This window comes from Biomphalaria glabrata, chromosome 8, assembly GCF_947242115.1.
Source record: "Biomphalaria glabrata chromosome 8, xgBioGlab47.1, whole genome shotgun sequence".
Lineage (NCBI taxonomy): Eukaryota > Metazoa > Mollusca > Gastropoda > Planorbidae > Biomphalaria > Biomphalaria glabrata.
In genome coordinates this window covers 3,799,238-3,813,521 of record NC_074718.1, presented here as the reverse complement: position 1 = coordinate 3,813,521, position 14,284 = coordinate 3,799,238, and the positions used below count along the sequence as shown (strand labels likewise).

General features: G+C 34.2%; 1 protein-coding gene across 5 annotated transcripts in view; it reads right to left on the bottom strand.

Annotated features, from left to right (window-relative positions):
• LOC106054700 (pericentriolar material 1 protein-like) overlaps positions 1 to 7,343 on the bottom strand; it is a 40,636-nt gene extending 33,293 nt beyond the window's left edge. For 4 of the 5 annotated variants that reach the window (XM_056037803.1, XM_056037806.1, XM_056037805.1 and 1 more), the window contains exons 1-6: positions 7,205 to 7,341; positions 3,205 to 3,354; positions 1,407 to 1,643; positions 883 to 1,056; positions 514 to 618; positions 305 to 397 (exon numbers count right to left, since the gene is read on the bottom strand). In XM_056037803.1, the coding sequence (XP_055893778.1) occupies positions 305 to 397; positions 514 to 618; positions 883 to 1,056; positions 1,407 to 1,643; positions 3,205 to 3,351 (756 nt within the window). In that variant the 5' untranslated portion in view covers positions 3,352 to 3,354; positions 7,205 to 7,341. Of the gene's footprint in view, positions 1 to 304; positions 398 to 513; positions 619 to 882; positions 1,057 to 1,406; positions 1,644 to 3,204; positions 3,355 to 7,204 lie in introns of all 5 variants that reach the window. The other variant, XM_056037804.1, reaches the window with a different exon arrangement.
• Between the last annotated feature and the right edge of the window lie 6,941 nt (positions 7,344 to 14,284).

The following is a 14,284-nucleotide window of genomic DNA, read 5'->3' as shown; positions in this document are numbered from 1 at the left end:
ATAATTATTTATTTTAGTCATTACAAGAGGCTTCAATGCCATTGCTTTCTTAATGAAAACATAGGAGTGGACAGCTTTTAGCATTTATGCACTGTTAACCCATTCTAACAACTAATTCAGTATGGTACAAAGTACTAAAAATACATGCATAAATCTATAAGAAAAAGCCAACTTCCCCATCGTTCTGTTTTAAAACCAAAATGAAATATTTACCCAACTGTTCTGAGTTTTTAAACCAACCCCCTGCAATAATGAAAGCACAAAATGTCAAACATTCAATACATAAATTACTTCAAACTCTCACCAGACTATTCTGAAGTAGACTTCTATAGCCAACCTCCTGCTCTTGAAGATTTCTCATAAGTCTACGCACTTTCTCAACATCTTCAGCTTTCTTCTGTGAAACAGACATTCAAAATTTTATCACTGCATACAGTGGCTGTCGGCGCTATAATTTTAGTAACATTTTATTTTAGGATATTATTATGTAAGGTTTCATTATGTGTGACTTACCCTATCCCCAAGCTTTTCAAGGCTACTCAACATTGATTTGGCCTGTTTCATAAACTCTCTGATCTGGAGCAGTCTGGCTGCTATTTCATTACTGTCAGTCTGAGGCTATAGTAGTTTTCATGTTAATATAAACAAGCTTATCAGACAAGGTTTTCAATGTCAATTGTTTATGATAGAGGTGGCTACTAATGTAAACACTGCTCTACAACTTTGTAATTTATTACTAGATTACATAAAATAATGAATTAAAAACATAAAAAAATTGTATCTTATAAAAAATTCAAGGCTACTTGTATGCATATCAAAATTGTATCTATATTTTGTACTTCACATTAGTTAATAGTCCACTGATATACTCAAAGCACTTACCCCCTGCGGCTCATGTGAAGAATAGTCCATGTTGTTGTTCTGATTGACACGTCTTTTCCTTTGACCTCTTGGGTCGCTTTCTGGTTCCGTTCGGTTCAGAGACGTGTTCTGGAGTGGCCGTCTCCCTTGGGACAACTGCCGCTCATTATTTCTCTCACCATCTGTACTAACTTGCTGTAAAAAAAATTAAAAATAAATAAATAAAACGCTATGAATGATTTTTGTGTATAATTTCTTGTAAGTTGAACCATACATTTTTTGTATGTCTCTTCTTATTCTTGAGAAAGCGATGGGAAGACAACAACAAAAATTGAAAGAGATTCTAACTAAAGCAAAAGACAGAGAGGAGTGGAGAAAATTGGTCATCAAATGTTGTATGGTGCCTCAACGGTCCAACAGACTAAGGGATAGGTCAAGGTTTTTGTATGTTAAATGGTTAAGCAAATCGCTTTATTAAATGGCTTAAAAAACCTTTGTAATAAAAAGTATGAATACATTTTCTAAGTTAAAGAATGCAAACTCACATCATCTAAATCACTAAAAGTCATATGTTGTCTTAAATTCTCCAAAGCTACCCTCTGTGATGTAGGTGTGTTGGCTGTGACCTTGGTTCTGGAGTAGGATGTTGGCGTGTGCTTCTTCTCATGAGAGGGAGCATCTAGGGACAAGGATTGCTCTCTTTCTCTCTCTGGGTTACCTTTAGATTTCTTCCTTCGTTTAGAGTCAGCTCCAAGGTTAGTGGGACGAAGATCAGAAAGGTCCTAAAGAAAAACACAGATCTATCAACAAATTGCACATATGTATGTGTATATATAGATATATACTCTAAGAATATTTAAAATACGCCATTGAAAAAATTTTCTGCAGCAATAAAGCTGGGTTTTTTTTTTTAAATACAATTTTCCAGACAATTGAGTTATGTTTGCAAATAGGTTGGGTTTTTTTTTTGTTATATGGAATGATATGGCTGAGTAAAGTTACATCTGGTTCCCATTGAATAAATGCTGACATTATATTTCAAGATAATCGTATGTAGCTTTAACTGAACTCTGATATGTATAAGGATCAGGCGCTGTCCCGGAGACAAGACATCCTAATAGCCTGATAGAAAAACAAAACATCACTGATAAAAAGTAAATTTACATTGCCCAAATGCTTAAAATTCTTGGGAAGATCATGGTGAGTCTAAATTTAAAGGCAAACAAAAATCCACAAGAGAATAATTTTTTTTAGAGTAGTGTATGTTTATCTAATAACACCAATGTAAATGTGATTTCTCTGTAGATGCACTATAAACAGTAAATCTCAAGGAATGAATGAAAAAACAAATCTTTTTTTTTTTAGTCCCTACAGAAAAGATACTTTTTTTAAATTCATTACTATAACAACCTATCTATTTAGGCTCAGGATTAGATCACTGGAGAAAAAGATCAGTTGGTAGAAATCTGTGCACTACTAAAAGACCTTGGCATGAAACTTGCTTTGCACTTGAGTGAATTATTTTAGAATTTCTGTCATTATTGTTGACTACAACAACTGTAAAAATAGTTATATATGTAGTCCCAGCCGCTCACTATTAGCAAAGAGGTTCACTAGGTACAAAAATATCATTCAATAGACACACCAATGCTCATAATGTACATAAATAAAACTAGTTACACAACAGCTCACACTCTAAATATTTGTATTTGATACTTTTGGGTTTATGTACATTGGCACAATTTAGGCCATGCATTGTACACCAAGCTTAGCACATTTGATCCGGAAGACAGGGGGTTTTAAAAAAAAAAGAAAGAAAATGCTAGATGACCAGCTAAGCTTAAGTTGAGACCTTGACCAGTAGTTTTGTAAATAAACATAAATAAAGGCACATTCCTCGTTCCATATGCTAGGACAAATTTGTACAAATACTCCTTCTTCCCTAGTGCTATTAGGGCATGGAATGGGTTGCCTGAGCTAGCCAGGAAAACCAGTGACTCGGCAGAATTTAAGTCATTGGTTAATATGCATGACTAAATGCATGACGCGTAGGACGTAATCATCTTCTTTTTTTTTGAAGTAACGTCTGTATTTATATAACACAACTGTTCAACAAAAAAGAATTTCACAGCATGCATGATGTAAAAACAGCAACGATAGAACCAGAAAATTTTTGACAAGTTTTCAATGAAAAGAAAAGACTTGTGCTTTAGTACAAATCCAACACACACACTAACAAAATACTTTCCATACATAATATATTTTTTTCAGGACATTAATATATATTGTACACATATATATTTCACTATGTAACTAATTGCTTGAGATAAAGACAAAACTTACCCAATTGTTTATACGAATATCACTAGTTGGGAGACTGTTCAGGCTCTGAGCATCATCCCTATCTGAACTAATTGAGCGCTGCCAATTAGATCTTCTCCTGGGCTCAGTTTTGCCTTGCTTATTAGGTTGGTAGCCTCCTGAGGCCATCTGCTAAGATATTGTAAACAAAAAAGAAATTAGGAATTTGTGTCAAAAAAATTACAGCAATTAAAAAAAATATATATGTAGTCTCAGTGAGTTTTGTATAAGTAGATAGATCACACTTATAACAGGTTGGATAATATATAATATGTAGAACTTTATTAGACTTGTTTTATCATCCAGAAATGATACAACCCAAAGTAGATGACAGTAGTACGATTTACATGAAAAATCAATACAATGTTGAGTTGCTTGTTACAAGAATAAGAAGCATAAGGAGGGAAAGGAACCCTCCACTGTCTCTTTGATCCTAAATGTATTCCAAGCAAAGTATCAATAACACTGCCTGGTATTGCAATCTGAACATTAAAAAATACAAATAAACTTCATATAGTCGTAAATGCTGCTAGCAGAGTCACTGGCAACTAACAGACACCATTTGGAAAACTTTTGGAAAGAGACGTTTGTAATAATTTTTTAAAAGATCTTAAAATTAAAAAAAAAAAACACTCTATGGATCAGGATGTCATTTTTACCATCAAAAAGGATATACAAGTGTAAGACATTTATCATAAAATCAAACAAATGAGCTCCCTGGAAATATCATTAAAAAACACAATTCAACTATTTGATCAAAACATGATTTCACATGTTGACATGCAATGGTTGAGTCTGGTGTGAGCATATATGCATCTAGATAAATTTGTTTTCTTACTGTCTATAGTTACATAATGTTTTGTTTTTGTGCATGCACAAATTATAAGACCAACTTCCTCATACTAATTCATGGATTATGATAATGAATAATAAAAATTAATACTAAATTATAATAGAGAATTATTAAGATGGATATATATGAAAATTATAATAGTATGACTTTTTCTCCAGTGCTGGTTACCAATAGGAGTTTTTTCTACTAAAAAGTCTATCTCAAACAAAATCTAACTGAAAAGTCACAATTTTCATTTCATTGCATTTAGAAATAGTTTAATATATAAATTGTGGTTTTTTTTTAGCTTGAAAGGTGCAGAGTGCAATTTTAAAATTGTAGAAATATTGTGAAATAGTATACAAAATGGCGTCTTTTGATGTAACACGGAATACCTGGGTTAGATTGAAGTAATAAAACCAAGAGTATTGAGCCTAGACATTTTTGTTAGAATGGGTTTAATATTATAATCTCATTGCAACATCTATATTTTTTGTAAATTTAAGTTTATTTTAGTATTATCTTACAAGAGGTCCTAAAAAATCTGCCACAGGTGTCTGTCAACGTTATGTTTAATTGTGTAACGTTGTAATGCATAATGTTGAAGAACGCTGTATTACTATTACACATTGGACAGGTCACTACCAATGTGTCGCAAATGCGTAGACTGCTGGTTCCTGGAGTCACACTTGACACGTGACAGACAAAGAAATTACAGATTGACTCAAGTTCTCTTTGGCAGACAAATATAATGTTTATTTTATGACAATAATAACAATACTGCACCTTATTGGCAGTTACATCAAGACTTCCGATGTGAAACATAATTACATCCACATAACAGCGGTATTGAATGTCCAAGATGTATTAGTTACAGAATAAACCACAAGTAACGTCCACATCACAGCGGGTAACAATTATACATATCCAACTCTCAGTGTAGAGAAAAACTAATAGGAATATACTTAGTGTTCACAGGCTTCAACTGCCCAAAAGATACTACTTAACTCGACTGTACTACTAAAAATCATACTTGACTGCCTCGTCCAGTGGATAACACTTGACTATCTGACTGAACTGACTGTTCACTTAAAGTCAATTTTGGTCATTCTACTTCCTATTTTCTACATCAGGAATTCACAAGTCTTTTCAACGTCTCAACCTGAGGTGAACATTAAATCAGGCAATGTCAAATGAGACTGTGACAGTGTCACAGATGCATCAAGAAGTGTCCCACTTATTTTAGAATTTTAAACCTCTATCAATTGTGAGCAAAGTGAAAACCTTCAAAGAACTTCTCCCTTCTGTTACTAAAAGCATAAATAACTAATTTTTATACACATTGTAGGGCCATTTTAGCAGGAAAAGGCTACATAGTAATTAACAGGGGAAAGTAATAGACATGGTGTCCCACTTTTTTGTGTGTTTATGCACATGAACACAGTAGTGACAATAGCGGAATATGTGTTTTATCATAAAAGGACATTTCAGACATCTAGATATAAATTATTTTCTAACCAGTGGGGGGAAAGAGTCATGAAAAGAATTATAAACGTCTATGGGAGGTGGGGGAGGGAGTTAAGCCTAGGTTCTAGGTGTAACATGAATTATGAAAACAAAAAGAGGACATATGCCATGGTCTGGATAGGAATTAAAAGAGAGAGAAAACATAAGATGATTTTTATTGATCCAATCTAATGAAAATTCTGTTTGACTACAATTGACAACCTCAACGCAACTACTGTAGAAAAACAATATTGATGAAAAAGTCGAACAACATTCACACGCGAAAACACACACACATTCACAACCAGCGCTTTATGAATTTGACTTCTATGTACTTCTCGATGACGACAGCTGATCTTGCAACACTCTGACCGAAAGTGGGATAAATGAGTTTTTAAATCTTTCTGTTTTAGTCCTAATGGAAATTCTGAGAATACCACTTTGTTTAGATCTTATGTAACAGTGGTTTAATGGGTGCAGGTTGTCTTTAAGAATCGTGAGTGTTTTGGAAAGGCATCTTTCTTGGAAAAGCTCTTCAAGAGATGGTAGCTGTACTTGAGTGATATATGATGCTTTTTTTAATTAGTCTATTTATTTAGTCTTTGTGCCAGTGAAGTATTACCATACCAGAAGGTGATGGCAAAGTTAATAACACTGCTGATTGTTGCTGTGTAGAAAAGTATGATTATTGTTTTGTCTATGTTAAATTTTTTTAGCTTTCCGAGATAAAAAAGTCGCTGGTGAATTCTGGTGAATTTCCATGTATAGATTTTGACAGTGTTCACTCCATTTCAGTTTGTTATTGATAGTTGTGCCTAGATTAGGTACTTTGATAAAAATTTCAAACTCAATATATATATATATATATATATATATATATATATATATATATATATATATATATATAATATTGTAATGAAACTAATAGAGTTAGATAGAGCTCTTTAAACTGAGTTTATTGATACCTAATTTATGTTTATAAGTTAATTAGAACAGAAGTTATAATAGCAATTTTAATGGCGAAAATTGTGCCTTAGATATTTTTTTTTTAATTTGAGACCGAAAAAGGAAAATTTTGCAATAAAAGTGCTGTAACTTAGACTTAAATCTAATAAACTATTTGAGTTATTTATTATTTGCAAAGTAAGCATAGTTATTATCTCATTCTTCAGATTTTTTATCTGAATAATCACTTTCCGGAACTAGGGCAAATTTTTGTTTTATTTTTTTATTTGGTGAAGGTTTAACATCATATAAAAAAAAACTTCTTCAAAACTTCAAGAATAGTCTGAGAAGTGAGAGTCTACTCTACTCTCTAGTCTCTAGACTCTACTCTGACTCTATCTACATCTTATTAGTATTCTTTGCCATCTAGAATCTAGATATATATTTTGTCTACATTCTTCTGTGTCTCTGAACTGTGTTAGAACTGACGATCTGTCTGACTGGAGTGGACATCAAGCTTAACACTGGCAACAGGAATGAACATGACAGTGTTAACTTACACACTACACAGATTTCACAGAACGTTCACTAAATCATAATTTGAAATTTCTGATTGATACATCAATAATTCATTTTAAATAGATAGATTCACTACTCTGAGATAAAATAGAAATAGACAGGAATAATCGGTTAATATACCTGAAAATGTACTTTAAATAGATTAATGATTAATTACAAACAGCTATTTCCTTGACGCCGGGTAAAGTTTCAAGATCTAAGCACCGACATTTTAATAGATCTACAAGCCATTTTCGACGCTGGCGGAGTGATCTACAAGATTATAAATGAAATCTCAATAAAACCCAAGATTTTGTTCTAAGTAATACCTAGTTTAAAACAAATCAGCCGAGGTTTGAGTAATAATATATATCTATATATATTTTTATATTATATATATAAATTCGTAAAGAAATATAATTTAATAATTTGTATATGTTATCTATATTAAGATCTATTGATTTCGATTATTGTTTTTTTTTACTTTATTGTTTAGAGTTCGAAGACGAATATAATAATAATAATAATAATATAAGCTAGGCTTGTCTTCGAGTCCGACGAAGATTAATGAGGAATGCAGTAGGCCTATTACTGAGTATTTCCCTAGTCGTAGTACTCGTAGAACGACTATAGTTCATCTCATAGAATACTTTTTACTTTTTGTGTGTGTGTGTGACTCTTGAGCCCTATTCTCGAAAAACATTGACGAACACACACAACATAACGCAAGTTAGGGTGGCATTTAGTTTGTTGGTAGAAGAGCCAGCCATTTTTTCGTTTGGCACGCTTTTATTCCAGAGTTGAGGTTTCGCTGTCCGCCTGTCCATTATATAGCCTTCTTAGTCGCCATCTCTCTCTCTCTCTCTAATGCGGTATGACCGACTGGGTATCAAAAATAGCCCAGGCTAACAACTTGATTGCCTATGATATCCATAAAATTGCATTTCTTAAGAGCTCTAGGAAATAGGCCTATCAATTTGTACAAAACAATTCTATAATGCACTCGCAATCTTAATTAGTCTTATCGCATTAGTTTGATATAACGAAAAGAGTAAAGTTAACACTTGACGGCTGCCTATTCGTGTGTTATAGGCTATTATGTGCTCTGGAGTCCCTTCTCGATGATCCCGGGTGATAACTCTTCTTACCGTTTGAATCCCCCCCCCCCCTCTTTCCAGACCGTCCTGTAGGATGTCTGGGCAGGGCCGGTCCTAACAATCGCGGGGCCATATGCGAAACAGATTGCGCGGGGCCCCGTCTGGGTAAGGATAAGGATAATAAGTGAAAATTAAGATTTTGTATTAGAAAATAAAGTCGTCTTTGCATTTAATTCAAATTAACTTTACTTTACGAGCCTTGCGTGTAGCGAAGTCATACAGTATATCATAAAAATTCTGTTTCCTACATAGATCACGCTCAATAGCAAGAATTACCAAATTGTTGAATCTATCTTCGTGAATTGTTGATCTCTAGTAATTCTTCATTAGTTTGAGGCGCGAGAAGCTTCTTTCACCAAATGCCAATGTTACGGGTATTGTAAAATGCCGTGTTATTTTTATCTCGCGTATGATTGACGTTTATTTATTATATTGAATGATACTCGAAAATGACAATTTTTCAGGAGATTTCATGAGTTTTTATGAGATTTTAATCATTTCACTTTTTCTTATATTTTGCAATTTCAGGAGATTTCCAAGAGCTCCTGAAAATCAGAATGCGATGGGTGTCCTGTATACACTATAATGGTTTATATTAATAATTTACACCTAGAATTAGCGCGTTGCCTATGAAATTGCGAGGCCCACTGCGGTCGCATAGTTTGCAGTGGCCTAAGGCCGGCCCTGTTTCTGGGCTATTTTGAAGTAACAACCAAAACATGTAAAAACAAAAACAAAAATTTGAAAACGACGTAACATGAAACGTTATAGATTCACTCTTATCTTATATATTACAGACGTTACTTGAAAAAGAAGATAATTACGTCCTGTGATACGAGAATAGGGCTCAACAATCATGAGAAAAAGTATGAGATGAACTATATAGTCGAGGATGTTTACACTAATTCGACTTCTATGTTCCTCTTTCAGACCTTGCGATCTATGGGGCAGATATGAAATAATGGTTATCTGTTTCTGTGGCCCACGGTTAACAAGGGTGTCATGTGGCCAACACAACGACCAACCGCCTTTACTTTTCCCAAAACTAATGTAAGCCAAAGATCCCGAAATTAAAAATCCCAGTCTTCACAAGGATTCGAGCGAACCCGGGACACATTGGTTCGGAAGTCAAGCGCTTTGCCACTCATCCATTGCACCTCGTAGTTCGACTTTTATAGATCGATATATAAAAATATAGGCCATATGTTGTTTATTAATCTCTAAGTGTGTAAAGAGAATTGAAACTCACAGAAGCGAATCCATTAATTCGGTATATGTGGCTAGTATTAAATAGTCAATGTAAAGATCTTTTATAAAAAGTTAAGGCGAGGCCAAGCACGTTTACGGGTAATACTGACATTTAATGTACGTGGCCCATTCGGCAGCTCCATCCCTATCTAGGCACCAGCCCACCGGGCTTTTAACCGGTTGCCCATATAGTCAGTCCGCTTCTGGGTCTTGGGATATCTCTTCCAGGTATTCTGCTTCAATGTCCACAGCTTACATTCACATATCGGAGATGGGGACGACCAGTTTTTTCTTGAGCCTGTCGCAAGTTATCTATTAGTAATGTTATTGTTCTCCATTCATAAAAGACTGCCGTATTAAAATTTTCTCTTGATTAATAATTATGATTAGACTTAAAAAAAAAAGATTCTAGATCTATATACAATAAATATAATATATTAGACTTACTTACTTAATCCTGTGCACTCCCAGGGGAGCATAGGGCCGCAACCACACCTCTCCACCGAACTCGGTTCTGAGCAGCTTTCTTCATCTGCCCCCATGTCATTCCAGTACCCTCAGATTCACTGATGAACTGACTATAAATACAATGGCTGTTATTGTTGTTATTTTTGTCTTCATTACAGATTCCAATGTTGTGTTTTCTTCCTGTATACCATATATATAGAGAGAAAACTTTTAAAGATTAGATTTAGTTGAAACCAGGATTTCTGAATGCATCATAGACGAGGATCAATTGGCTGGTATTGTATTCTCTATTGAAGTGACATTTAGAGGTGGGAAATAAACTAATGCTATCGCCCCATGCCTCAGGCGAGTAGCCTACACTTTCTTTTCCTTGTTCGATATAACAATAAAAATAATTAATTACCAATAGTAAATTGAATAATTGTTTTTTTATTTATTTTTTTTATTGTTCTTGCGTTGTAAGGTAAAAGTAATAATTGTTCTAAATTTCAGTTTGATCCGAGATTGGTTGTCGGGGAAATAACCTGTACAAGACAGACAGAGTGAGTTGATATATAATTTGTAAAAAATGAATTTACAAAATGTTTTAACAAACCGATATAATATTGCTATAACTTCAAAAACACTTTGTAGCCTACTTAAGTCTCTCTCTCTCTCTCTAATATATATATATTACATATACAGCGAACGTAAGCCAAAGGCAGTCTTTTTTTGGTGAGCTAAAAGATGGTCGACGTAACAGAGGCGCCCCACGGAAACGCTTTCAAGACCAGCTTAGGCGTCAACTTTCCTTGGCTGACATAGAAGAGAGCACCTGGCTGCATGCGGCCTCAGAACGAGACAGCTGGAGGTCACTCACGAAGGCCGCGGGATACACATTTGAGACCAAAAGAAAATCTGCTGCCGAGGACAATGGTTATTCTTACCCTAGATATGGCAAAATATGTAGGTCACAGCTGGGGCCGCGCAGCCACGGAAAATATTGCATTCCTCACTAATCTTCGGACTCGAAGACAAGCCTTATATATATATATATATATATATATATATATATATATATATATATATATATATATATATATATATATATATATGTATATTCCAATATATAGCCTATATTTCTCTTCTTCTGACTTAATGTACTTGAAGACATCAAAATAAAATCAATGCAAAAAGCTTGCCAACTCCAATTTCACTTTCCGATAACTTGATTTACTATTACAAATCTAGCGAATAGTAGCGCAGAAGACTATGTACAATATCTGCACTTCAATGTACTTCACTTCTTCACTGTAGCCCTATTTCACTGTACTTCACTCTTCTCAAATGTATCTAGCCGTATTCCGATCTATTGTACTGTACCGACTCCACTCCAGATAATTCTACTCTAGTTAACTTGCATCGAGTCGTGCATATCTCTCTGTCTCGCACTACAACGACTGAAATTTATTCATAACACTATATATTTATTTTTGGTGGCCTGGAAGCATTAAAACAGCTTGTACAGCATATAGTCTTAATATAGTGACTGGCTGGCTCAGGCAACCCATTCCATGCTCTAATAGCACTAGGGAAGAAGGAGTATTTGTACAAATTTGTCCTAGCATATGGAACGAGTTAATATCAAGAGAGACAATGACACCACCACTTTAAATACTTTTTTTTCATTCATTTGACTTTTCAACTGTCGTATATATCTCTAAATGTTATCATAGCGCCTTGAACCTATATTATGTTTGTTGACAGTTCTAAACAAATTAAATTAAATGTTTCACCAAAACTAAACAATTTTCAAATATTTCACCATTATTATGCGGCTTGAAAGTTTCATCTCTATTTTATAGTTTCAATGTTTCAGCGCAATTATATGGTTTAAATGTTTTATTGTTGTTACATGATTTAAATTGTTTCACTGCTATTATATGGTTTAAATTTTTCACTGCTATTACATGATGATATTTCAGACACTGGTGAAAGTCACCCGGTGCAACAATTCCCTCTCAAGTGAACCCACTGGTAATATCTGTTATTTATAAAAAAAAAATATATATCAATTCAAAAACAGCTCCACTTGTTCGTATAACTCTCTCTCCTAGAGGGCGCTCCACATTTAAGGTAATAGGTAATTTCTTGAATGACATTTTTTTAATCTAAAAATAGACTTCAAGAAGCTGTCTGTAGAAACACACAGAGTTTGTAAGTCAAGCCGCCGGTCGACTAGTGATATTTATTTACAGTGTAGTATGCTTTCTTAGCACGTTGCGTTTTTCCATTCTAGCTTAAAATGGTCAATCTCTATCAATAACTGATTGTCAAGGAATAAATAAATAAAATAAGGAGTAAAGGAGTGTTTAGCTCTCCCTTTAAAGGCCTGGTCGTGTCTTTTACGCTAATATACACAAATCTGAGCCTTGTAGTTTTTTCTACAAAATACTTAGTTACTGGCTTACTGGGATATGAAATCGGTTTGTGTTATGTGTAGCAAAAGGTCACTCGTTTAGGTGAGTGATCTATAGTCCAGCTTACTAATTGAGACTTATATCCAAGTAAGCAAACTAGGCGTTCGTGAAGAGGTATACCGTGGCCTGTAGTCCAGCCATGTGATTGTAATTAAGCAAACTCGTTGTCCGGTTACCCCTTTAGAGAAGTGGTTTAAAGTCCAGCCCCTAATTAAGATCACTGGCGGATCCTAGGGGGGGGTAGGGGCGATCGCCCCCCCACTCGGCCGACCCCCCCCCCTTTCGTTTTGCTTTGTACTTGAATGAAAGAAATACATTTCTCAATGAAAAAGGCATTTATCACACCGAATTAGAGAACGACAAATAGTTGTAAAAATGTTACTTTATGATTGATAGTGAAATTAAATCAGCAGAATTTGAAAGGAAAGGAAAACCCAACCTATTTATTGGTAGAAGAACTCGTTTATTTTGAAGAAAAAAAAATCTTTTCGCAGAAGATATTTAGAATGGTCAATACTTCATTTTGAATGTCTAAAGCAATATCGCGATAAAACCAGTTCAACTTTTGACACGAGTTACTTCAGCACAGTTATAAAAAAATCCAAGAGGAATTTCTTTACAGATTTAAGCAGTTCAAAACCAACAAAACTATTCTAGCATTCCTAGTAAATCTTCTCAACACAAATAGTAACGAAATCCATATTGACCCATTTGGAATTGATAATGGATCTCTAGAAATGAAATTGATCGATTTAAAAAGTAAAAGTTAACGGAGTCGAAAATTTACAAAGTTGACAAGCAAGTTGGAAGTGTTGGATGTCCAGAAATGTATGTACGTAACGCACCAAAAGTGGACAGTGTCAGGGAGAGGTATGGCGAGAATGAATGTTAGTTTGATATTTTGGTGTGATTGTTATATCCTCTTGTTATATCCTCTTGTTATGAATGCGAAGTGTTGCACGTGTTGTGAACTGAGTGATTAAGTCTTCGTTGAATGTGCGAGAGAATGTGTTTGTCAGTAAGGTGACTTGCTCCCGGTCCAGGAAGGTTGGACGTTAACTTCCTGGACTAGTGTTTTGTGTATTACTATTTCATAAGAGTGATATAATTCCGTGCGTTATCAAGTATTAAAGTATTGTTGATATTCATGAATATAAGGAGTTAGAGTTGATGTATATTAAGTGTTCGTATTTGAGTTAAGCAAGTATTGATGACATAATTGAGTAACCAAGAAAGTATCAAGCAAGTATTATTTAATATTCAAGAAACCCCTAGTGAGCCACAGGAACCAAGTTAAGAAACACAACAAGACAAGAGACAAGCAGAGCATAGCAGCAGCAGCAGTATATATATATAAAGTTCGAACCTCTGACAGACAGCTTTAAAAAGGAATGCTACAGTGAGGTGAAGAAGTTGGTATTTGGAGTGCTGATAATCTTCGGATCGACATATTCGTGCGAGCAAGCGTTCTCTTGCATGAATTTAATTATAAGTAAATTAAGAAGCCAACTAACAAATGAAAGTTTAGAGTCGCGTTTGAAATTAAAAACAAGTTATGAGCCGAACTTTCTAAGACCAAAAACCATCGCTCCCATTGAATTGGTTTTCTCAATTGTTTGTTATTGAAGTACAAGTTAGTGTTGTAAGTAAGTGTTTAATTGCTTCAGTTATTACTGAGAGAGAATAATTATTATCTAAAAATACCATATATATATATATATATATATATATATAGGCCTATATATATACTTATGTATGAATTCGTTTTTTTTTGTTTTTTGTTGTTGTTTTTTTTTTTTGTTTTCATTTTAAACAATTCATCGTGTGAGAACTGGTTGTTAGTTGGCAACCAAAAACTTTGTGGCTCTTTAAAAACTCACAAGGTTGCC